This window comes from Artemia sp. Qi Xiang Cuo, chromosome 3 (genome assembly GCF_049724085.1).
Source record: "Artemia sp. Qi Xiang Cuo chromosome 3, ASM4972408v1, whole genome shotgun sequence".
NCBI lineage: Eukaryota > Metazoa > Arthropoda > Branchiopoda > Anostraca > Artemiidae > Artemia > Artemia sp. Qi Xiang Cuo.
The window spans coordinates 4,062,871-4,088,852 of record NC_142796.1 but is presented as its reverse complement, the minus strand read 5'-3'; the positions used below and the strand labels follow the sequence as shown (position 1 = coordinate 4,088,852).

At 36.8% G+C, this 25,982-nt stretch overlaps 1 protein-coding gene across 1 annotated transcript in view; it reads right to left on the bottom strand.

Moving 5' to 3' along the window:
* The window catches only part of Prosalpha3 (proteasome alpha3 subunit), a 33,822-nt gene extending 14,318 nt beyond the window's left edge, over window positions 1-19,504 (bottom strand). The window contains exons 1-3 of the mRNA XM_089086759.1: window positions 19,420-19,504; window positions 13,572-13,777; window positions 8,621-8,787 (exon numbers count right to left, since the gene is read on the bottom strand). Coding sequence (XP_088942885.1) covers window positions 8,621-8,787; window positions 13,572-13,777; window positions 19,420-19,422 — 376 coding nt within the window. The 5' untranslated portion in view covers window positions 19,423-19,504. The remainder of the gene's footprint in view (window positions 1-8,620; window positions 8,788-13,571; window positions 13,778-19,419) is intronic.
* Window positions 19,505-25,982: the final 6,478 nt, after the last annotated feature.

The following is a 25,982-nucleotide window of genomic DNA, read 5'->3' as shown; positions in this document are numbered from 1 at the left end:
AATGACCGGGTTTTACCAGCCCCTGATTTGGACTCCTGAAAATTTGTCTCGGCCCCTCGTTGTAAATACGAAATGTAGGCCTCCCGTTGTGTACACGAACAAAACATCAGGTTAATGACCGGGTTTTACCAGCCCCCGATTTGGACTCCTGAAAATTTTTATGGGCCCCCGTTGTAAATACGAAATGTAGGCCTCCCGTTGTGTACACGAAAAAATCATCAGGTTAATGACTGGGTTTTACCAGCCCCTGATTTGGACTCCTGAAAATTTGTCTGGGCCCCCCGTTGTAAATACGAAATGTAGGCCTCCCGTTGTGTAAACGAAAAAAACATCAGGTTAATGACCGGGTTTTACCACCCCCTGATTTGAACTCCTAAAAATGTTTTGGGACCCCCCGTTGTAAATACGAATGTAGGCCTTCCGTTGTGTACACGAAAAAAAACAACAGGTTAATGACCGGGTTTTACCAGCCCCTGATTTGGACTCCTGAAAATTTTTATGGACCCCCGTTGTAAATACGAAATGTAGGCCTCCCGTTGTGTACACGAAAAAAATATCAGGTTAATGACCGGGTTTTACCAGCCCCTGATGTGGACCCCTGAAAATTTGTGTCGGCCCCCCGTTGTAAATACGAAATGTAGGCCTCCCGTTGTGTACACGAGAAAAATATCAGGTTGTTGACCGGGTTTTACCGACCCCTGAAAATTTTTATGGGCCCCCCGTTGTAAATACGAAATGTAGGCCTCCCGTTGTGTACACGAAAAAAATATCAGGTTGTTGACCGGGTTTTACCAGCCCCTGATTTGGACTCCTGAAAATTTTTGTGGGCCCCCCGTTGTAAATACGAAATGTAGGCCTCCCGTTGTGTACACGAAAAAAACATCAGGTTATTGACCGGGTTTTACCAGCCCCTGATTTGGACCCCTGAAAATTTTTATGGGCCCCCCGTTGTAAATACGAAATGTAGGCCTTCCGTTGTGTACACGAAAAAAACATCAGGTTAATGACCGGGTTTTACCGACCCCTGATTTGGACTCCTGAAAATTTTTGTGGGCCCCCCGTTGTAAATACGAAATGTAGGCCTCCCGTTGTGTACACGAGAAAAACATCAGGTTAATGACCGGGTTTTACAAACCCCTGATTTGGAAAAGCAATCAATAGAGGAAAGCCGTGATGTTTACCTTGATATGGCACTTACATTCCTCCTTGAGGTTTCAGTGGCGTTAATTTTTGTTTTCTTATAAATATGTCGTCTTTGTTGCGTTTTTAGAAGTTAATTTGCCTTTTTTCCTGTGCTCCAGTTATTCTTAGTGTTGTTTTAAAGTGGAGAGTTAACCTCATGATTATTCAGAATTTAACTGTGTTAAGCTTAACAGCGTTAAAGTTTGGTTTCAATAGATACATACAACCATAACTTTTTGGTTTGCACGGAAGCCTTAGGTCTCCACTGTCCAGTTGCTACTAACCATTTTTTGTTGGCTTCCAGCAACAAAATTGTTCACTATCAAAAACTTGTCAATACTTATTCGCACAAACATAGTAGTTCATTAGGGGAAAGTCCCCTAAGGGGAAGGTCTAACAAATTGGACCTTCAGATGTAAACAGAACTTTAAAACAGCGCCTCAGACATCAGAAGAAGCATAAAAAAATCTTTTGAACACCATAGTCACCCATATTTATTTCTTCAATGAATAAATTCGCAAGCTTTATTTACATACTTTGAATTTTGCATACAGAACCATCAAAAAAGTTTCTATGAGCTCGAGAAAACACAATTGGTATAGCTAGGGATAAAAAAATATATCTCTCGATTCTGCACAAAACAAAATCTGCTCTCGATTTAAGAACAATGGATTATGGACGATGATCCATGTCAGGATTTCTCAGGGTTGATCCATGTCAAAGTTTCTCAGGGTTGATCTATGTCAGGATATTAGCATCAGAATAAATTTGCATAGGCTGATATCCCGATCGAATGAAGATGACGGTATTGTGTCAAGTTCGGTCTAATTAAATCCGAGGTGTCTTGATGAAGACAAAATCAATGATGACCATCTCCCTATTTCGTGCCTAATTAAGCGTCCTGACGTTCAAACCCACTTTAAGGGTCCCCATGCAAAATGGTATCAAAAGCCCAATTGGAATCGGATAAACGTTAAGATATATATTACTACTTTAAACACTCTACTTTCAACTATTTAAGTCCCATTTCACTTGCTCCAGACTTCGATTAATTGCCCTGATTCTAAGGAAGACCTAAATTCGTATTATTACCAGGTTGTGGAATTGAATTGAATTTATTTTACACCCATCATGAAAACAGAAATTGATGGAAAAATAGCAGAAAAGAGAAAACAAAAAACATACCCTTAATGGTACAAACAAAACAAACACACATACACATCAATCAAAGTGACGAGAGTAGAGGTAGCCAAGGATGGCTGCTACCCTCCAACTTAGCACAATGCTTGTCAAGCATCTGAATAACTGCAGAAAATGGATCAGTTACTGCGTATCGCCAGATCAGGTACTAATTACTTGTTCTCAGTGGAATATGCAACAGAATCTTCAAATATCCGAAAAAAACTCGGCAGTTTTTAAACTTATCTTCTTTATGTAGACGTTCCCAAAATAGTGTTATATGTAATATATTGGCACCGTGACAGCAATATAAATTCTAGCCGGCAAAAAATTTCCAAGCCTTATATTTAAATAAATAGTGGCCCCATACACAGTTTTAATTTTACACTCTATATGTGTGATGACTAGCAATCGGGTAGATGACAGTGTGTCACCAATGGGCAGTCCCAAGTATACTAGTGACTCCACAGGCTCGACAGACTGGGATCCTAGTTGATTGTGAGGTAGAACAGATTTATTCCAATTAAACAACATTGCTTCTGATTTTGACACATTAAATCTAAAGCCAATATCACCATACTGAGATGACAGGATATTAAAATTACTTTCTAGGGATGTTATTTGCCTAGAAAAATTCAAGATGTCATCCGCAAATCAAACTATGGTCACATCTATTCGTCTTAGAATACATCTTGTAGTGACTTTGGACTGCGTCTCGGAAATACTATTAATAAACAACTTTGGCGAAGAAATAGCACCCTGTTTAATACCTTATTTTACAGGGATTTTCCTAGTGGTTTCTGCATTAGGAATGCGTAAACACACACTTAATTGGCGATACGGATCATAAAGAGGTCGAACAATAGCTGGGTCAACACCATTATTCCGTAATTCTAGCATTATCTGCGCATATATGCCCAAGTCAAATGCGCGGCGTACGTCGTATTCACCAATAGCCAGCGATTCATTAGAAATGTGCGCATCTAACTGAACATTTGCTACAACATGTAATGCGTGAGCGCGTCCCATTCCTGACTGGAAACCAAACTGGTGGGCAGGGGCCTTGCAACACTTCTTAATGCCACCTATTATTAACAATTCAAAAAGCTTGCAAAAAAACAGATGAAATAGTTATCAGTCTATAAGAAGAAGGTCCTGTTGCGGGTTTTCCTTTTTTCAGTACAGGCGTTATGGATCCAAAGCAAAATAAATCTGGTACAACACCATACGTCATAATAATCTGGTAAGCAATTGCAATATGTTCTATTAAAAGGGGACTACCGTTCAATATATGGTCTGCAGAAATTTTATCGAAAACACCTGGCGATTTCTTGGTTATTCTGCTGCACGCTTCCTGGATTTTACAACTGATGACAGCAAAATAATTCAGTTATTGATCAAGGAAGAGACTTAGTTACTTAAGAAAAGTCGTTTTATTCTACTCGTCTGGGGTTGCAACTTACTCACTAAAATAATCAAGCCATTCTATCTCACGAATCGTACTGGAAGTCAGATTATTGTACTCAGCAGGCTTTGCACGCAGATTCCAAATCAAGTTAGGATTATCCATGATTTTTGACACAGTTTCAAGTTTTAAAGCACTACGATGTCTACGCAGTTCTTTTGCAAATTTCCGCTTAGTAAAAATACGAATTAGATTGACTGCGCCACTTTTAGGCCTGTCACACTCATGCCAAATCTGCAGCCAAAACTTGGCCGCAGCCTTTGCATTAACCAAATCGGAGTTTTGGGCCCATCCTTTTACTCGAGATCTACGGCGCAATTCAAAACTTGGAACAACTGAGCTTTCAGCTATTTTTAAAGCGTGGCATATTTCAGCAAAGTATAGATTAAATTGCAGTCTTTTTTCAATATCAGGTAAGTCAGCATTCCACTTGAGCAGATTAAATGGGACCTTAATTTTTCCGAGGACTTCGTCACACTTTTGTTGGAATAAAGAGCAGGAGACCTTTTTCCAGTCACTCACGAGCTTCGGTTTAGGTTTCGGCAGGTATGCATTCACAGTACATGGGAAGATGGTCTGAGTACATTCCGTCAAGTCCTAACTGTACGGTAGGTAGCCAAACATTATAGCTAATAGCGTGATCAATGTTAGACACAGACTGAGAGACAATTATAAAAGAATATTGCTTGTTTTTTGTGGCTAGCTTGAATCCATTAGGAAGTGAACTTAGAAGCGCTTGGGCACAAGAGTTGCTGCTGTCTTCATTGTTACAGTTAAAATCCCCCAAAATCACTAATGGTACGCCGTCCCCTAGTACTTCCTTTATTGAGTTTCCGACTCTCTTGCAAGCGATAGCAAACTTTTGCTCCGAAACAATATTACTGTAATCAGTAGGCAAGTAAAGATTTGCTACAATGAAATCACCACACTTAATAAGCTGGAAGTGTTCACTTCGCTGGAGACAGGTAGGGGGGACGCGACCAGAATTGGATATTATAGCAAGCCCTCCTGAAGGACGTCCGTGGTTGCCCGATTTGCGTGCTGGCTATATAATATAATGATGATCTGGAGAAAATTTTAGCAAGTTGACACTGGCTTCCGTGAGGAAATGTTCTTGGAGGCAAATAAGGTCATATTTCGTGGATAGATCACTAAGAAATGACAATATGACAATCTTTCTAGCACTGTACCATTCATATTCCAAGAGTACACCTTGCAACCCATCATGATACAAGAGGCATGGACGGCTGTGCTTGATTAAATGGTCATTAGGCGTGGTAGTAATTGTGCTTATTTGAGCTACAATTTAAACACACTCGGGGCCTTTTACACGGGTTAACTCTTGAAGACATATGATCAGTGCCGTCACAGTGTGAGCACTTTTCTTGTTGGTTGCAGTTGGCAGCGGTATGACCAAAACTGTGACATTTAAAGCAGCACCGGGGCAGGAAACGGAACTCCTCAACCCTGAATAGCTCAAGGTTGGGGATTGGCAATAGCATTGTCCAGATTAGCACGACTCGGGTAGAATAATTTGAAGGCTCTAGTGTCATCGCACTGAACAGCTTTTTCACACCAAGCTACTCGGCTTAGCTCGTTTTCATCTAGAGAACTAGGAATCCGCTTTACAATGCCTACAAATTGAGGCACCTTCACTTGGGTGTCAATTTGCTTACTACTCATGGCCTGGGCTAGTTGTGTTAAGGAATCGCGTGACTTGACAAGGATTTTCCAGTCATTGTTGCTACGCTTTAGAGTAAGAGAGTCCGAATCAGCCCCACTTGGGCACAGCTTGCTTCTGAAGTCTTGCCTAGCCAGCGGCGAGTTGAGATCAGATGGCATATTTTTAACCACCACTGAGTACAAAGGCTTCTGTTGTGTCACTTGTGGTTCAAGAGAGGGAGGGGCTCGGGACATAGTGTCAGAGATAGCAACACACTGTTCAGACACTTTACTTAATTGTTCGGAGAACTTATCCGTAGCTAGCTTGATTTTTCCGGCTATCAAGTCTAATCCAACATCTACACGGCGACACATCTCATTAACTTTGACCCAAATGCAAGGACTGATTTCGTCTGGACATGTGGGAACTTCCTGGGGATCCACAATAACAAATTGTGGTAATGATTTCTTGTCTTTGGCATATTGGGACAATATCTTGGCCATTTCAACAATATTATCATTGTCGTTCGCAGTTTTTTGGAATACGTAGTCATATCCAAGTTCGTTTCCGATAGAGATCAACTTTTCTTTCGGGTTTAGTATGTCCGTATGAGAGAAAAACTCCACTGCTCTTTTAACAATTTGCTCTATTTTGTTTCCTGTTTGCATCGAGCGATACATAAAGTTCAGTACAGAATTTCGTACAAGCGTCGCCATCGCACCTTCACGTCATCAGGCGAATCGTAATTCAATAATCAAAGTCCAGGTAAATTCAAAGTCCAGGTACTGAAATCACCCAGGAACAAGGGAATTTCAGGTACCCCCCTCACCTTTCCCCCGCAATTTTTGGGTAACTGAATACCAGCGGGTACAATGCGGCGCTTTCGGGGGGTTCCTTCCCCTCTTCTGCTTGTTCCCAGTAAAAAATCAGCACCTTAATGATATGGGAAATATGAAATTGGCGTTATAGATAGCGTCCCAGTCAACTTGAGAAAAAAGATGGCGCTAATGAAGATGTCCGGAGAGAAAGACCTATTCTAGGTATTGGAGAAAATCTCTCAATTTAACTTAACTATAAATATATCTGTCAGAGGGTAGAAAGCAATATGAAAACAACCTCGAAGTAGTGCAATAGCTTTATCCCATTAACAGGCAAACAAGCAAATTCTGGAAATAACATAGATGACGTTTCAAGTCGGCCACAAAAACTGCAGTGCCGACTAAGCACGTGCGCTCTGGGTCTCGCAAGCCCCTGTGGAATATACATCCGGAAGTGAAAAGAGTAAAGAACCGCGCAAAGTTTTGGTTGCGACTGTGAAACGCTTGCGATCGACCGATGCGATTCTTCCGGTGCTGTGTTTACAGTTAAGCAAAAAACGAAGAAAGAATACAAATCCTGTTTACGTAATGCAAGGCTCAACGCGTGGGATGCTCCAAAAAGTAAAATGACCTGGAATAGAGTTATCAAAAGCAGTAATTGTACTCCCCCAGCTCAGTCGAAATTAAACCTTATGAATTGTGTGCACCATTATATTGACATATTTTCCGTATGTTCAGAAACATTTTTCTAATCTACTTAGTTCGGTCTCTTCGTCAACATAAAGTTCTTGTGATAAGTATGAGTGATTTATATCGGGCGTTGAAGAAAGTAAAAAGATCTGATTCTCCTGATTGTGATGGACTTTGTTTTAGGAATTTTGCTTATGATTGCCCAGTATTTTTGAAACACCTGCAGTTATTATTTCAGATTTGTATAGCTCAATCTCGGGTTCCTGATAGTTTTCTTTCCAGTAGTGTCACGCCTATACTTAAACGAGGTATAAAGATCCAGATTCATGCTCGAATTACAGACCGATTACTGTATCTTGCTTTATGAGTAAGATTTTTGAGTATATTCTTTTGCCTGAAATCATTTCTAAGTGCGATTTTTCGTCTTTCCAATTAGAATTTAGAAGAGCGGTTGGCTGTCCCCAGGCACATCATGTGCTCAGCCGGGCGTTAAAGGAAGCTGGTGCTCAAAAGCGTTCATTTTATAGCTGCACACTAGACATTTCTGGGGCCTTTGACAAAGTTGTTCACGCCAAGGTTTTGTATTACCTTGCCTGTTCCAGAGTCAATTATTCAGTTATTTCTATATTGCGATATTGGTATGATGATTCTTATGTGCGTATTAAGCGGATGTCACATATTTCTGATTCGGTAGCTATTAGGAAAGGCATTAGACAGGAAGGTGTTTTATATCCTTATGTATTTAAATGTGTCCTCGCTACTTGTTTAAAACATCTATCTCCTACTGTATTTTTTCGTGATATCGGTTTAAGTTATATTGTATATGCTGACGATGTTCTTTTAGTTAGTTTTTCTCGTCGAAGGTTGGCTCAGAATTTCCGTAAGCTGTCTTCTCTACTTAGTGATATTGGCCTATCTGTTAATATGGGAAAGTGTGAGTTTATGTGCTTTAATAGTAGAACTTCTGTATCTCCACTAAACCTTGGTTCGATTTTATTACCTTGTTTGGATAATATTAAGTGGCTTGGTGTATCATTTTGCCCGTCTATTTCTGAAACCTGCTCCGAGTTGGTTACTAATGCATTGAAAAATATTCGTGTGTCGTATGGTAAGATATCTCCAAATAGAGGGCGTTATAACCGTTAGGGTCTAGCCCGGCTTTATAATAGTTTTTGCTCTTCAGGAGCAAATTTCCTATCTGGATGCCACCATCTGCTGAGAAAAAAAGATTTACGGAGACTTAGAAGTGGTTACTTTAGATATCTGATGTATTTACGAGGCCGTTTCAGAAATAGAAATATTGTATCCCGTTATGGTGTCATTGATGCTTGCACGCAACTGGCCAGTGTGGCTTCTAATATGATTACGAATACTTGTAATGTTATTTCTCTCACCGACCCCCTAGTTTGCTTTTTTCATCGTGATATCGGTTAAATTGTATTTTTGTTATTTTTTGTTTGTTTTCGTATTGATGGTGTTATTTTTTTTTTATTTTGTATTTACTTCGCAGTGTCATTTATAATGTTCATTTTTGGGTTACAAATAAAAAAAATAAACAAGTGATATTTCACTGACATTAATAAGAATAATACTTGCACTGTGCTGGAGTCAAATAAGGCTTACCTCCATACTGTGTGTATGCCTGTTTTACATCGCAAAGGGAAGAAACAAGCTGTTCACAAGGGATTGATTCTCCATAATGGAGCAAGTACCTCTGAGCAATCATTCTTAGCTCATTTGTCAGGACATTGGCATCTGATGTTATACCTGCCACACTACAGGCCATATCTCTGGAAAAAAAAACAACAGGACATTACGGTTACCATAGTTTACATATTAAAGGAAGCCAAAAATATAAAAAATAAGAGGCGAAATAAAATTGAAATGTCAGTGCCTTGGTATAACTAATATACAGGGCATATCCAGGGGTGGTTCAGGGGCACGGGGCCCCCCCCCCCAAAAAAAGAAGGTAAAAACACCGTTCCCATAGTCAGAGGTCAGACTAAAGGGTCAAGGGACCAAAAAAGCTGATGGGGGAACCATTTTTTTTTTCAGGGTTCCACACCCCCTGCCAAACAATAATTCTGTATCCACCCCAGCTGATACAAAACTTAAAATAGTCAACCTGAAAAGAAATGCGCATAAAAATAAAATAAACACCCTTTTCTATAGTATGATGAGGATTAGAGGCAGAAAAGTAGAGCAGATGGTTACATGTCTGCCCCTTGTCATTATGTAGTCGTTTTAAGAGAGCTTATGCTGGATTAATGACAGCTTCAAGTCAGTATTGTTATTTTCTCACATTTTAAATCAGCTTTGAATCCATTTTATGATAAGCAGCATCAATCTATCGTCAAATGTTTACTAAATTTCCTAGTTTTTAGTTTTTCGGCAATCATAAACTTAGTTCCAATTTATCTAAGAAAAAATTAAACAAGCAACGATATCACAACAAACTAGAAAACTGTAAAGTCAATTTAAAAAAAAATGAAAGAAATGTGTAGTTATTTCCGTTTTCCATTTTGTTTTAAAGTGGGCCAAAGATATTTGTTTATATTCTTTCTAACTAGCATATACTCTGTATGATAACTAGTGTGCAAGAGGTAAGTTACCACTGGGTAACTTACCTAGTAATGGTAAATTTTAGGTCAAACTTACTGGTAAGTTTCATAAGTTGTATGTTTAAGGTTTTCATGAAAAAAAATGTTTTCATTTAAAACAAATCTATCCCTAAGAGAGCTACCGCTTCACTAAAATCTATCGTAAAAAAATTTCATTCATCAGATTCAATGCATGAGTCATACCCCTTTGAGCTTATGCTGATATCGCTCTGTCGGACTACCTCTTTGTCATTTCCTGCCAGGGTAAAAAAGGGGATTCACGATGAGTCACTCAGTCTGAATAAATAAAACGCTCGTAGCAGAGGTCAATTTAATTTGGAGAGTTTTTGACTTTTGACTCGAATTTTCTGACTGGCTATCTTTAACTATAGAATAAATAATCAGTGAATTATATATCCGGCTATAATGCGGGTAGTAAGGCCTATTATTTAAAAATATTCTCGTCCAATATCTTCTAATTTAGCTTTGCAATGGTGACACAGCAGCAACTAGTGCCCTGGATGAACCTCTCCTATCATCCCACTAGATTCTTAATTATTTCTGGATGAAGCGTCGTTATAATAAGGTTTCCACAAAATCAAATTGAATCTTTTCTTTGGAATCTTGGTTTTCAAATGGATGCTGGTGCTGGATTTTGCCAGTGTTTTGACTTTTTATCTTATTTTACGATCCTAGCCAAGTCTGCCTCAATGCCTTTAATTGTTTTCCACGCTCTCTATCCGTCCATCACAGCATATGTTTATCAAATACTTTTCATGATTTATTGCATTCGTTAGTATCGGGAAAAATAAATGCACATTTGATGTTTAATTTGTTAAACTGCTATTGTTACCAGCTTTTATTCTGCTCGGTGCAAGGTAGCATATAAAAGTTTTCTTTTTTGTTGTTTTGCTATGTAAGTTTTTCTTCTATAAAGGCTATGCAATTAAAGTATCAAAAAATTGGTGGGTTGTTTTTTTTTGGCAAAGCTGGTGTTTACGGGAGTGGCTGTAAAAATCTCAACAATTTGTGTTACCGTAGCCTCCTGCAACAGACTCTGGTCAGGCTATGGACTAGTACAGGCCCACCGTAGAAACCACATCAAGCATGAAACAGCAAACAAAATTCTAATGGTCTGTCAGTCACTCAATAGCCAAAAATTGAGCATCGTCGTGCAGCTTCAAAAATGCCTGGAAATCGACGTCCAACAAGCTGCTGATTCGACAGCTTTTGCAGTCTCAAAGTACAATGATTCGGAAAATGGGCCACTTTTGGAGATATAGCATTAGACTTCTGTGTTAAAAGACCCCGAGAAAGTCAGCTTAAGATCTTTCGTTAAATGAATCACACTCCTTCCAAAATTGGTAGCAAAATTTAATAAGCTCATTGATTCGACTTACTGCATCCGTAAACTCATTCAAAACCGCAACAATTTGCACATTGCTAGACTTTTTTCTGGCCCGAATCCATGCGCTAAATTGCAATTTATTCGAAATCGCATGGTTTTACCCATTATGTAATCTTACCTTTAAGAAAAAGCTGCAATAATTTTACATTCATAAAACCATATATGCCAAATCTTCCTTTTTGATACTTTAATTGTATAGCCTAGTAAAAAAACTTACATAATAAACCAACAAAAAAGAAAACTTTTATATGCTGCCTTGCACCGAACAGAATAAAAGCTGGTAACAATAGCAATTTAACAAATCAAAAATCAAATGTGCGTTTATTTTTACCCAATACTAATGAATGAAATAAATCATGAAAAGTATTTGACAAACATATGCAGTAATGGACGGATACAGAGCATGGAAAGCAACTAAAGACATTGAGGCAGACTTGGCTTGGCTCGTAAAATAAGATAAAATCAAAACATAGGCAAAAGCCAGCACCAGCATCCATTTGAAAACCAAGATTCCAAAGAAAAGATCAAATTTGATTTTGTGGAAACCTTATTATAACGACGCTTCATCCAGAAATAATTAAGAATCTAGTGGGATGATAGGAGAGGTTCATCCAGGGCACTAGTTGCTGCTGTGTGACCGTTGCAATGCTGAATTAGAAGAGATTGGAAGGGAATATTTTTAAATAATAGGCCTTACTACCCGCATTATAGCCGGATACATAATTCACTGATTATTTATTCTATAGTTAAAGATAGCCAGTCAAAAAATTCGAGTCAAAAGTAAAAAATTCACGAAATTAAGTTTGACCTCTGCTATGAACGTCTTATTTGTACAGAATGACTGACTCATCGCGCACCCCCCCCCCCTTTTATGTTTACTCAGGCAGGAAATGACAAAGAGGTAGTCCGACAGAGTGATACCCGCATAGGCTCAAAGGGGCATGACTCATGCATTGAATTTAATGAATGAAATTTTTTTTTATGATAGATTTTAGTGAATTGGCAGTTCTCTTAGGGATAGATTTTTTTAACTGAGAACATTTTTGTTCATAAAAAACTTAAACTTACCACTTATGAAACTTACCAGTAAGTTTGACCTAAAACTTACCATTACCGGGTAAGTTACCCAGTGGTAACTTACCGTGTGGTAACTTACGTCTTGCACACTAGCTCAGTCAGAGTTGACCCAGCTCTAAATGTGTACCTGCACAATCTAGGGAAGCCCCTAGGGGTGTGCAGAAGCCCACGCTGGCCCCCCCCATTGCACTTTCTGGCTTGAGGGTCGTAAAACAGAGATCAGCATCACCAGTAGGGGCTGCAAATTCTCCTGTCATGTGTTTTATTTTTTATTCATATCCACATTTTAGAAAATTAAAATGAAGCTTGTTTCAATTTTGTCTAGTTCTGTTGGATAGTGCTTCAATGTCACTTGTGCTTTCAGTTTTTAATTCTTATGAAGTCTCAAACTATCATTTTCCTTTAAAAAATACAGGAAAATTTTTATACATCTTTGTATTCAAAATGTGAATTGTACAGAGAAGACTTAAAAAAAAAGTTTTTTTTTACATATTGTGCAGGAATTGTGATTACCCCATTTGACACATTTTTAGAAAATTCATAGTTATGATATATTTTAAAAAATTATTCCATACAAAATCTTATACTGTATTCATCACATTAAGGTCTAGTCTCTTTTCTTTTTTTCACCATCTTTTTATCAGCATACAACATATTCTTTGAGTTTTTATTTTTTATTTCAAACAAGAAGTCATCCGACAGAAGAATATTCAGCTGGATTAGATGCCAGTTTGGGGTATTTCATAGTTTAGACATTTAATTGGAGAGTATAGTTAGGGATGGTAATTTTTTTTTAAAAGCTTACAAAATATGTGGTAAGAACAGGGAGACCAAAAATTTGTCCCCCCTCCCACCAATAATTATATTTTTGTTTGTGTGTGTAGAATCAATGGACTCTCATGGCCAAAGCCCTAAGACTTGATTTGTTGAGTCAGCCCATAATAATAATGAAGCTTCTTCTTATATCAGTTCCACAAAACTCTTTGGTTCAATGTTTAGCAAAAGTGTATTCAAGAGCCTCAAATGACCAAATCTTTGACATTTTAGTGTAATTTTCAAAATTTGTTTTAAGTGGTTCATTAAACATCTACTCCCAAGAAAAGATCACCCATGTGTGCACTGGCTAAAAAACATTTTCAAAATAAAAACAATATTTTTCCAGAACTCAAAGAAAAAATACTTTCATTTTCCCAAGAAAAATATTGACATTAACTAATTTTTGCTTTTAAGGCTTCTACTTCAAGAAACCATGTAATTGCATCAAAATTCCTAATGATGTTTGGTCTGATACTTAACAAGATTGCATCAAGAACCTCAAGAGCCAAGTTTTTTTGCATTTCAGTGTACTTTTTATGAGGTTTATTTCAAGCATTAGCCCCCTTCCCCCAAAATAAAAAATTACACCCACATATGAATAGACTAAAAATTGAATTTTAGTTTAAAGAATAGTTTCCAAATATAAAAGATAAAATGAATATATTGCAATTACTCATTCAGCTTATAGATCTTCTCAGAGAACATGATTTCATCCAATAGTTTGTGGGTATTCCTTTTTTCAGCAGCTAAGACTATTCCATCCTGTGCTAAAATTCCCAAACACGTTCCAGCATGGCCAATTGCTTCCATAGCATACTCAACTTGGTATAGGCGGCCCTCAGGAGAAAAAATTGTTGTTCTTGTATCATACCTCCTAGCCTGAAAAAGAAATTGACTACAACAAGGCATGGACCACCAATACTTAAGTCTAGCATAAATACAGAAAGGGGAATATTGGGGTATGTTTTACTAATGTTTGCTATTACAGATAATGGCATGTGCCTAACACAATGCACTGTATATAAAGCTGTGGCACTTTGGGGTACATTGACAGAAGGAAAGTTCTCCCAGAACCCCCCCCCCCTAGTGCAAAGTTCTTCCTGCAGGAAATTCGACCATGGAGACTTTGTCCCACAAAAAAAAACCTGGAACATATCCAAACATAAAATTTTAGTTGGCAAAGAAAAAATAAGATAAATAAAAAGAGTTTTGTGTAGGGATTCTGGCAAAGTCCCCCAGTGTGAAATTACCCCTGACAATCACCCCCTCAAAAATGTCTGTATAGTTCCCAATTATATATACTATACATAAGCAATGGGTAAATTTCATAACTTACAGCCCTTTCCCCAGGGGATATGGGGAGCCATGTTATCCCCAAAAGCGCAGTTATTGGACCTTTAAACTATGGTGAACAAAATGGCTACCTCGAAATTTTGATCAGATGAATTTGAGGAAAAGGAGGGATATTGAAGGGGTGCTAAATGTCCTCCAATCTTTTTGGTGGCCTTAAATAGCGTTAAAACTTTTAGTGTTTGTTCAAATGAGTTCTCTCTTGATATTCTAGGATCACCAGTTTGATACTATCACCCCTGAGGAAAACCAAGAGCAAACACACATGCATCTGTGATCTTTCTTTGAGCAGAGAAATACAAAATTCCACATTTTTTAAGATGAGAGTTTGAAACCTCAACAGTGTAGGTTATCTGGTATGCAGAATTTGATGGTGTGATTCTCATTTCTTGACTTTTTTTGGGGAGGGGTACCCCCTAATTTAAAAATCAGGCGGATTTTCTGAGGCTTGTAGTCTAGATTTGTAGAATACGCCTAGCAAATCTCAAATATTAGGAATCAACATAAAATCATTTCTTTTGATGTATCTATTGCTATCAAAATTCCATTTTTTTTAGAGTTTTGGTTACCATTGACCCAAGTTGTTCCTTACTTACTGTTTGTTTCCACAAACTGTTTGATACTACTTAGGTAAGTAAAGACAGGTAATTTCAAGGACCACACTGCCATTCCATGAAATACTGGTATTTCTACTAATGGTGATCACTGTTTATGTGATCAAAATATCTAGTAGTTTTTTTTATTGTTTTTATTCAATGTCTAATAAAAGGATTGGCACTTGTCTATTATATGAAATATACTCAAGAAGTGAAGTTTGGTGACAATAAAGTATGATGAAAACAGAATACTTTATTAGCAAAATACGGAAGGTCATTTGTGAATTATTAAATTGGGAGCTTTGGCATTGGCTAACCATCTCAAAGACAAAGAAAAGTTCATTATTAACGCAATTCTTGACCTAGTTCATTTTCGTTCATTATTAACGCGATTCTTGAGGACACCATTTAGTTTGCATTGACTAGTGATAGAACATTGTATATATATATATATATATATATATATATATATATATATATATATATATATATATATATATATATATATATATTTGGAACATATAAATTTTACCACTGCTGCAAATGAGCTGGAAAAACAAGAAATATGCTATTCAGTTCAACATTGAAATTGCCAAATAATGTTTGGATGTGTAACAGCTCAATTGCAATCCCAAAAACAAAAAAGAGGAAACAATACAACTTCTCTGTAAGCAATAGGAAGGGAAGTTTCCTACATGGCAATAAACTTCCACTGAACATAGACATTATGTTCATTAAATTCTATTTGACTGACATGTGGGAGCATTGTTAGATAATGCTAGAACTGGTGACTAGCTCAAGAACAAGTGTGGACTGGAGGTTAATGTGTATTGAGGTGCTTAGCATTAGCTGGACACCAGGAGCCAATAGGATGGGAGGGTGTTGTGGTAAAAATAGATGAAAATGTTATATGAGTGACTGCTGGGCAGCATACTCCAGTCTATCAGAACTTGGCTTTACTCGTCACCAGATAAATCACTCCAACAACTTTGTTGACCCTGAGGATGTGACCATCCACAATGTATTCAGAGGCTATGTTGCTCTCTGAGGAAAAATTGCAAAGGTCAGGGATGACAAGTCTGTACTTGAGTCAGTACATTGCTAGATTTCTCTTCCTTGGAACCTATGAGCCAGAAGAGCACCTGCATTATTTTTTTAATTTAAGCTAAAAAGCTTTACCCCCCTGGGTCAGAGCCCTCACCTTCTAGAATTGAAAAGGCTGAAGCCAACAAAGGGGCATATTCTGATGAGGATTCAGATGAAGGAGATATCCAGTTGGTTTCAGTTTTCAAGATTGTTTAACTGGAATAATAAAGATATTTATTTTTTTCACTTTTGAAATTATTGTTTCATTGATTTTTTTTTCAGGTTTTCTGTTTTCATGAAACACATTCAATGTTTTCAGGTTTTCATGTTTTTTTGGCATTAACTATTGTAATGTTGAACAAATTTTGGCACTGAGAAAATATAGTACAATATTTTGTTGAAAACATATTCTTTCATGGAATGTTTGGCATCAAGGAAGAAGAAAACAGCATAATAATGCAAAATTGATTTATCCAACTTAATCATGGAAAACCAGTGCTTGTGGATTATATAAGATTAAAAAAAGGATTTATAATGAAACAGTAAGTTTGAAACCAATGTTTTCAGCCTTTTTTATACCCAAAAACTAAAAATATTTTGGTAAATTTCAAGAGCTCAAAAAGGGAACAGAAGTGATTATTATATTTGTAAAGAGCATAAAAAACAGCATTGAGTGGTATGTTCACTTTATTTGTAAGTCAATGATACAAACAAAAAATTTTTCAACATCTTTACAATCTTCATTTTGTCACTTATTTTTTTTTTCTATTTGGTACGTTAGGTGACTGCAAAGTATAATGCAGAGAATATGCACCCTTTTCTAGAGACATAAGGAAAACATTTGATATTTTAAAATAATATTTATAAACTTACATTTCTGTGGAATTAGATTGTTACAAGTCAGTGCCTTTGAAATATATGACTTTTGAATGGTTGGCTTAGAAATTAATGATATATTTTTAACCCATCTATAGTGATTGTCAGGTTTTTGTCTGATGATTAAAATGAGTTACCTTTTGGGCACCTTTAAGGGCTACCTAATTAAGGTAGAATTTCCCCCAGAAGCAATTATTATATTTGGAAAGATCATAAAAAGGCACCAAGTGATATATTCACTTTCTTCCAGGCTAAATTGCATAAAAAGAACAATTTTACTGTAAATCTAGGCTTACCCCCTTCTGTTTCTTAATTCTATCAATCTTACTTCAATTCACAGGTACTAAGTTGGGTATAAGCCTTGAATTGGGGCCATTTTACTGTAAATCTAGTAATTTTACTATTTTACTGTAAATCTAGGCTTACCCCCTTCTGTTTCTTAATTCTATCAATCTTACTTCAATTCACAGGTACTAAGTTGGGTATAAGCCTTGAATTGGGGCCAATGAAAGGGAAACATGTTAAGACAACAATTTGTATTTAATGATTATGTAGAAAAATTGAAGTTACAACATTTTGAAGGTCTTCCACTATGCTTTATGGTAAATTTTTCAATTAACTTACTAATGAGATAGCTAAGAAATAGGCATATGATACATTTAGAATCAGAATTTCATTTGGAATCCAAATATAATCTTAGAAAATGCTGTCTAATCTTTGACCTGGGATCTTAGGGTAAGGTTTATATTAATGGACTATTCAGGTAGCTAAGGTATAAACTTACCTCTACAGTCAGAATAGCGCCCTGAATTCAAATTTAACATGCATTTGTGTTTGAATAAACTTTAATGCCACCCCTATATATCAATTCAGCTCATTAGGAGGGTGGGAGTAAATTTCAAACTTATCTTTATAGACAGAATTGCATTGTGAATCCAAATTTAACATTCACTTGCATCAGATGAACTTTATCCCCCCCCCCATAATGTGCAAATATATACCCTGAATTCAGGAGCAAATCTCTAGCATTTTATTTGGGGGTAAGAGGGTTCTATATCCAGATAGTCAAGAGGCATGAGATATATAACCTTAAATTGCATTGTCCAGAAAAATAAGGAAAAATCCTGTAGAGTTGCTGGTCAGTGGTGATGGGGAGCCATTGGTTTGGCAGTTTCCCACTCTTCCCCATTGTTTGGTGGACCAATCTTGAATGCATCAACAGAGGGGTGGTGACAGTTGCATTGAGAAGACTGTTCCAGGGGGCCACTACTCTATTGGAGAAATAGTGGTTGCAGAGTCGGCTGTGAGCTCTCTTCCAGAGCAGCTTCTTATTATGTCCTATTGTCCTGGATGATTTTTCAAGTTGGAAAGGCTTCTGAGAAGAGGAATCAGCATGCAGTAGCTTGTAAGCCATGATGACATTGCCTCTCTGTTGTCTGTAGACAAGTGTTGGGAGCTGTAGTTTGTTCAGGCAAAATGGATAATCAAAATTTTTGCATCTAGCAACAGCTTTGGTTGTGCACCTTTGAACAGATTCTATTTTCTGTTGGTCACCCTTATTCAGGGGTGTGGCAATGCACCTCTATATATAATTATTTTTTTCTCAACATTATTGGAGGGGAAAAACTGCCCCCCCCTCTGCTTGTCCCCCCAAATAACACCCTACCTGAATTGGTAGATATAGGGATGGACATAAAGTTCATTTCTGACAAAAATACATGTTAAATTTGGATTCAGGATGCAATTCCAACTATAGAGGTAGCCTAAGTTTATTTCTTAGCTACCTGAATAGTCCATTTATATAAACCTTACCTGGATCTTAAAGCTAAAACAACACATCCCAATCCTAGATAGCCTACAGTCAACTTTAGATGGAATTAATCAAGGCAAGTGTTGTGACACAGATTGACTGCACCCTAGCCAATTTAAATGGGCTAGGGTGCAGAAGAAACTTTCTTCTAAACTCAAATGTAGAAAGACCATGTTTTCTAAGATTGTAGTCAAGCAATTTTGATTTGGTCTACTCTTGATCATCAGCCCATAACAATTATCTAACCCTATAACCTACACATAATATCCAAAATCAGGACCATTTTCCAAAGGACACAAGTTTGTGTCCTTTTTCTTCTTTTTTTCTTTTTGTTTTCTTTAGAGATTACTCTGTCTACTGCACCTTTTTTTGATGGGGCAATAAATGAATAGCCCAATAATAATATTGATGATAATTTTTTAGTGTGGATATAAAAATAAGATGTTTTTGGGGCCTCTTTAAGGGCTAAATATGAAATGATATACTATGTTTTAAACAAAATACTAGAACTATGACTATGTCAATGCTAGTATTTGACTAGGCCTACATCAAATACTAGAACTATGACTATGACAAAATACAAGAACTATGTTTTAAACAAAATACTTGTCAAAATCAATGTACTTTTAGGGATGAGATAAGTAAGACAGCTATTTATGATTCTTTTAAAGTAGCTTAGGCCTAGTTTTGAAAATTTTCCAAAGCTTCCTTCAAATATATTCCCGACGTTTGATTTTACCCCGTTTTTATTGTATATTCTCTATTCTGAACTAGATTTGATATTATTTTCATAAATTAATTACCATTTTATGTATTCTTGATAAAATTCAGTAGCCTAAATCCTTCCCTTGAAGAAATGCCAGTCAGTAAGCACCGGCTATATTCTATATAAGTAAATTCATAGGGCGTTGCGAACAGGTACATTCGAATATTTTCGCTCTTCGTTAATTTTGGCGCACGATAGCAATGTGTAATTTGGCTAAATGTAAATAACAAGTTGTTTATTTAATATTAATTCATTTCTTGTGGTTTTTTAAACAAATTTATTTGTTGCTCAAGATGGGAAACCATAATGCCTCTAATCGGGAATTTCAAACTAATATTAATTTTATTATTTCACAAAATGATACTAATTTGTTCCCCATCCAAATATGTAGCACTTTATGATGAGTGCGTTTCATTGTGTGATTATTCTTATTTTGTTTCTGATGTTCTTTAAAGGAAGTAAGCTATGATTTGAGTACCTCTTTGGTACTTGTCTGAAGTTTTTTAAACAAAATCTAAAGCGATACAAAAGAAATTTATGATTTTCGTCTCATTTCTTTTTTTAATGTTAGACATTATCCTAAAACAAGACAACATCAGTATACAATTTATTATGCTAAAAAAAGAAAATTGGACAGCATTCGTTTACTTGTAGTGTTTCTGAAGAGCAAAATAGCTTCGCATGGTAAGTTTAGGGTCTACTAATTACAAGCATTCAATTGTAGAGTTGTCAACAAACCTATAAATATTGAAAATGTTTGTGAATGTTTGGACAAATAAACATGGGCGCTCATAAAGGGGGGGGAAGGAGGGGGCGCCAACTCCCTGGCTGAATGAAGGTGTTATATATTTGTATTAATTAAAAAAAAAATTTCCACAGAAAAAGTTTTCAAAGAAAACTAAAGAAACCATTAAGCCAAAAGAGGGCAGAAATAAAGTAAAATAATCTTCCAAGCGTAAAACTACCACAAATCACTATCAACAATTAAATGAAACTCAAACGAACAGAAATTATAATAAACAGCCGAGTCAAAGTCAAAACAAGCAAAAATTAACATTACTAGAGCTGACGACCCCCGTGCCTTCTCGAGACCAGAACATAGCTTATGCTTTACTAAAAAAAACAATTGACTGTGGATTGTCAGTTTGATATACCCATAAACTCAAAACGAACAGAAATTATAATAAATAGCTGAGTCACATTCAAAAGGAGCAAAAATTAACATTACTAGGGCTGAAAACCCCCCATGCCTTCTCAAGACAAGAATATAACTTAGGCTTTACTGAAAAAAAATTACCGTGGACTGTCAGTTTAGTATACGTATACTGATATTTATTTCTAAAAACATAAAAAGGGTAAAAAAGTGAGTAAAAAAAGTTTTTTACTTATTTAAGTAAGATAAGTGAAAACATTTAAAAATATTTTGTTTTCAATATAGTATTAACGATGTTCAGGCCTTGAAAAGCCATGGAATCCACTAGCCCTGGTAATACTAATTTTAGAACGTTTTGTGCTGGCCTTGACTCTCCATTGTAGTTTCTGGACAGGTTGAGTTTCATTTGATTACTAACTTCGATTTGTGGAAAAATCTTTAATGTTCATTCAAAAACTTGTTTTGTGGAAAAAGTTTTTTTATTTTAATTACTGTTAGTTTTTTACTGACAAAGTCATTTTCATGAAAAAAATAATATTTTATATTTTTTCGTTTTTTTTTTCTATTAAAATAAATAGTTAGGCTTGCTATCTGTATGTTGGGAGAAACTTTTTCAACGATTTTTAATCCTGACACAAATAATATTTTTAATTTTATTTAATTCAATTTGAAAAAAATAAAATTTAATATCATTTCCAAAAGATTCTATCTATGCTTTTTGACAACCTAAATACAATTACAATCTATTTATTTATTTAATGTAAAAGCAGAAGTAGTAATAGTACTAGCCCCGAAAGCTTCAACTTAATACTCCTAGTCGTTCTTGTTACATTGCTGGAGTGCCTTATAGACAACCGCAAACGGAATGCCTTTTGATTTATTTTTAAAGCAGGATTTAGTTATATAGAAATATGGGCTAATTGCGTAATTGTGGGGGTTGACAATCTCAATATCCCTAAAGACACGGTTGCTGGGAACATGCTACCATACTGGACAAAATTGCTGTCTCAAAATTTTGACTAGATATGTTTGGTAAATTAATTGGCTTGAGAGACGGGCTGATTGCCCTCCAATCTTTTTTTATTCTTAGAAAGGGCCCTAGAACTTTTAATTTTGAATCGAATTAGCTTTTTTAAATGTTTATATGATATTTCTAGCTATCATAGAGTGGCACTGCCTTTGATATTGCTTATATGCCTTTTTGAAAATCTGTATGTATACAGTTTTTTGTTTAATTGGAACGTCCCCTACACACTTCCTAGAAGTTTCACCTTAATACACTTAGCATCATTGATTACAGTAAATGTAGTTGTAGTACTAAAAGTATACACAGTGCGTTCTGGCTAGTTCAAAATCCCCCACAACTTACTCTTAAATATCTAACTTAATAATATAAGTTGCTCTTTAGATATTTATTTGTCAACTTTTTGAAAGCCCATATGCTCATAGTTTGTTTCAATTTGGTTCAACGTCCGCCTAAATATTTCTTATTTTTGATTGCTGAAGACATTGTTATATTCTCTTTGATTACTGGAGATATTGTTATATTCTCTCACAATTTCGATTGGACGTGTTGGCTGAGAAGAGGATACCATGGAGGAGTCTATTTTCTCTCCCTCACGCTTGACTCTTAAGATGGAATTCGAACTGCGCATTTCCAACCAAATGAGTGTTCTCTAAAGTCCACAAGACCACCTCTTCATAAAAACCTTACATCCCCCCGGGGCATAACTTAAAACCCTTACCCAGAGTTACCCCTATACTCTGGGGGGTTGTGTCAACCCCAAAGGCAGTGTTATGAGATCTTTGGACTATTTTTGAACAAATGGCTATATTAAAATTTCTATCGCATGCATTTGGGTAAAATATGACGTGGGGGGGATATAGCTGTCCTCCGATAATTCTGACTCTTAAAAATGGCTCTTCAACTTCCAATTTCCAATCCAATGAGCCCCCTCCGAACTTTATACCATCACTGTTTCCATAAAAACCTTAAATGCCCTCGGGGCAAACCTTACATACCTTGCCCTGAGGACTGTGAGGGGGTTCTCATCCTCAAAGAAATAATTTCTGAAAGTTTAAACTACGTCAAGCAAAACAACCATTTCGAAATTTTGACCTGAAGTGTTTGTGGAAATGATGGGTGTGGGGGGAGGAGGGGGGGGGGGAGATCAACGACAACAAATGGCCATTTTAAAATTTCTATCAGATACGTTTCGGGAAAATACGACGTGTGTGGGGGGGAGGGGGTATTTGCCTTCTGATCACTTTGACTCTTAAAAAGAGCACCATAACTTCTGATTACCAATCCAATGAGCCATCTTTGAAGTTTATACGACCACCATTTCTATATAAACCTTATATACCCCCAGGGCTGAACTTACAGCCCTTGCCCTGAGGGCTATATGGGGGGGGTTATCCTCAAAGACATAATTTCTGGACCTTTCAACTACTCTGAACAAAATGGTTATCTCATAAATTATGATTGAATGTGTTATAGGAAATGATTGGTGTACGGGGAAAGGGTGGCTGGTTGACCTCCAATGACCTTTGACTGTTAAAAAGGCCAGTAGAACGTCTGACTACCAATCAAATGAGACCCCTCTGATGTTTATACGACCACCCTTTCTATCAAAAACCTTAAAACCCCCAGGACATAACTTACAACTCTTGCTCCGAGGGTTGTGGGGGGGGGGAGTTGTCAGTCTCAAAGTCATGATTTTTGGACCTTTAAACTACACTGAACAAAATGGCTATAACAAAATTTTTATTGGATGTGTTTGGGGAAGTGATTGACGTGGGGAGGGGGAGCTGGCTGCCCTCCATGAGCTCTTTTTGAAGTTCCTATGACATTTATTTCTATAAGAAGCGCCCTGGTCTAAAAAAAAACAATATATTGTGCCCCCATCGCTCTTTGCTTAGGCAGCACTATCGCGCTGCCTATGATAATTTGTCTTGATGTTTCAATTATACAGCACTGGAAGTGCCGATTAGAAAAGGTAAGCCCCCCTCCTAAAATTCAGCGTATGGGCGCCCATGCAAACAATCCATGTTCTTCAAAACACAAACCATTTCCCCTAAAACGTGAATGGCAGTCAACCCGTTTAGAGGTTCAGAAAGGGAGTGTGTGTGGCAACACTCTTCTTTGTAAATCTTGATCAGTCTTGTGATATTTCAAATAAAATATGGCGGGAAAGAAAAATTTCGAAATCAAAGAAGAGAAATGGCCAATCCATAACTAGTGTCCAGTATTTACTTGAATATCTCAGTCAAACTTCACTCCAGTGGGATATTGACTGGACTAACACAGATTCACACAGACTGATTCACGCAGAAGACTTCGGCAACTCCTTCTAATAAAAAAGAAGAAATGGGATGTTTGGAAAAAATATTTTATTGATATCTTTCTTTATCCTTAGTGATCAGAATTAAGTCTTTATTATCATTTTTTGGGGAAGTATATTATTGCTTTTTCCTTTAAGTTTATTTTGGGTAGGATTTGTTTTGGAATTTTTCTTTCCTTAACTGTTTGTATCCTAACTCTTCTTGCCCCCTCAGAGAAGGGGGTCAACTATCAAACTGGTATGAAGAAGCTGACATCCCCATAGCTTCCAATGCCATTGGTGTACCTCCAGTCTCTAGTGATGATAGCCAGGATAATACCATGATAACAGTATCAGAGTCCCCCAACCCGAAAATAATTCCCAGCTCAATGATAATTTTCAGACAGGTATTAGAAAGCAGAAACGCAAAAAGCCCTCCTGAATAAACTGAAATCCCTAACTCAATTCTGGAGGTCCATAGGATGGGTAAGCCAGATGCTAACGCATTACTAAACAGTAAGAGTGTCCTTTTTATCTTACCAGTGAGTACCCAGTTTGACTCATTGTGCCTTCTTGGTCCACCTAAAGCTTAAAAATCATACAATAAAAACCTATTCAATGCTCAAGATGTTTTAAGCTTGGTCACTCATCTAAGTATTGCTCTTCCTCTGACACAATCTGCCCCAATTGCCTTTATAATCACCCTGTTTCTAGTGAAATTAGATGTTCTACAGCTCCTTAATGCATTAACCGTAGAGGTGACCACCAGTCTACAAGTCGTAACTTATGTCCTAAATATATCCAACGGGCCAAAGTGTTAAGGATAGCCCATCAAGAAAATGTCCCATTCCTATAGCTGCTATGGAGCTTGCTAAGCTTTCCAAAGGACCATCATCTCCAAGAATTAGTAAGGTTAAGAAAGCAACCTCAATCCTTTTACCCAATCCTTGGCAAGGCACTCCCAAAAATAACCAAAATCAGGCTCAGTTATCTCCGTTTGGGATATCCATCCCTCAGCACGGTATTGATTTCCCTAATGTAATCAAAGCAAGCTCAGCCCTCCAAAATCCTAGATTTAATCAGAAGTCATGGACTGAAAGAGTGGCAGCCTAACTTAACATATCCACTCAAGCAAACACTGGGCAAAATAGAGATGGTCCTTATATGACAAAACTAATTAAATATACAGCTTCAGTGGATCAAATTGGCCCATAGCCCTAAAGGCTACTTTAACTAAAGATATTGCTAAATACTGCTTTTCTAATTCTATCTTTGACGAGATAGGGAAGGACTATCTTCAATTCTCACCAAATATACAGCATGTCACCTATTCAACTCAACCCATCTCATTCAATATGCATCTAATAGTAAAATTGATATTATCTGTCTCCAAGAGACCAATCTTCATCAGTTTATTTCCCTAATTCCCTTAAGCACATCTGCTACTTGGCTAATATCACAAATACTTACACTGCAATCCCGAAGCAGGGTTGCCACCCGATGAAAAAAATCACTAGATTTTAGTGATTTTTGGGTTGATTTAGTGATTTTATTCGATAATCTAATGATTTATATGCAAATGTAGTGATTTTTTAGTTTTACTAGTATAAAAAATCACTAGAAATAGTGATAAATCACTAAGGGTGGCAACACTGTCCTTAAATCTAACCTTCCTTGGCACGTGGATAGAAAGATCTTTAAGGCATCTATTGATATTTTAAAGAAGAGTCAAATTGATTAGTGATTATTAATGTGCAAGGAAGTGAAGTCATTAAAAAGAAGGAGGTTATTCATCATTTGTTTTGGATAGTCCAGAAAAGAGCGTGAAAAACCGCATTGGTACCGGCCGGCCTATAGGTCTTAAACTGCTGGTAAAGGTGACTCAAGTACCCGCACATCCCACAACCCATCAATAGAATTAAGAAGTTTAATTTGGATGATTGGCTTGCTTTAACTGACAAGAAGACTTGGTTACAGATGAGGACAATGGATTCCTGAATATCTGATGATACTTTTTGGAGAGTCAAAGGAGTGAAAGGACTCATTGATAGTTCATATACCCTGATACAAAATTTTTGGAACTGGAACCGGATATTATTTTTTGGTACTGGCGATTTTAGGACA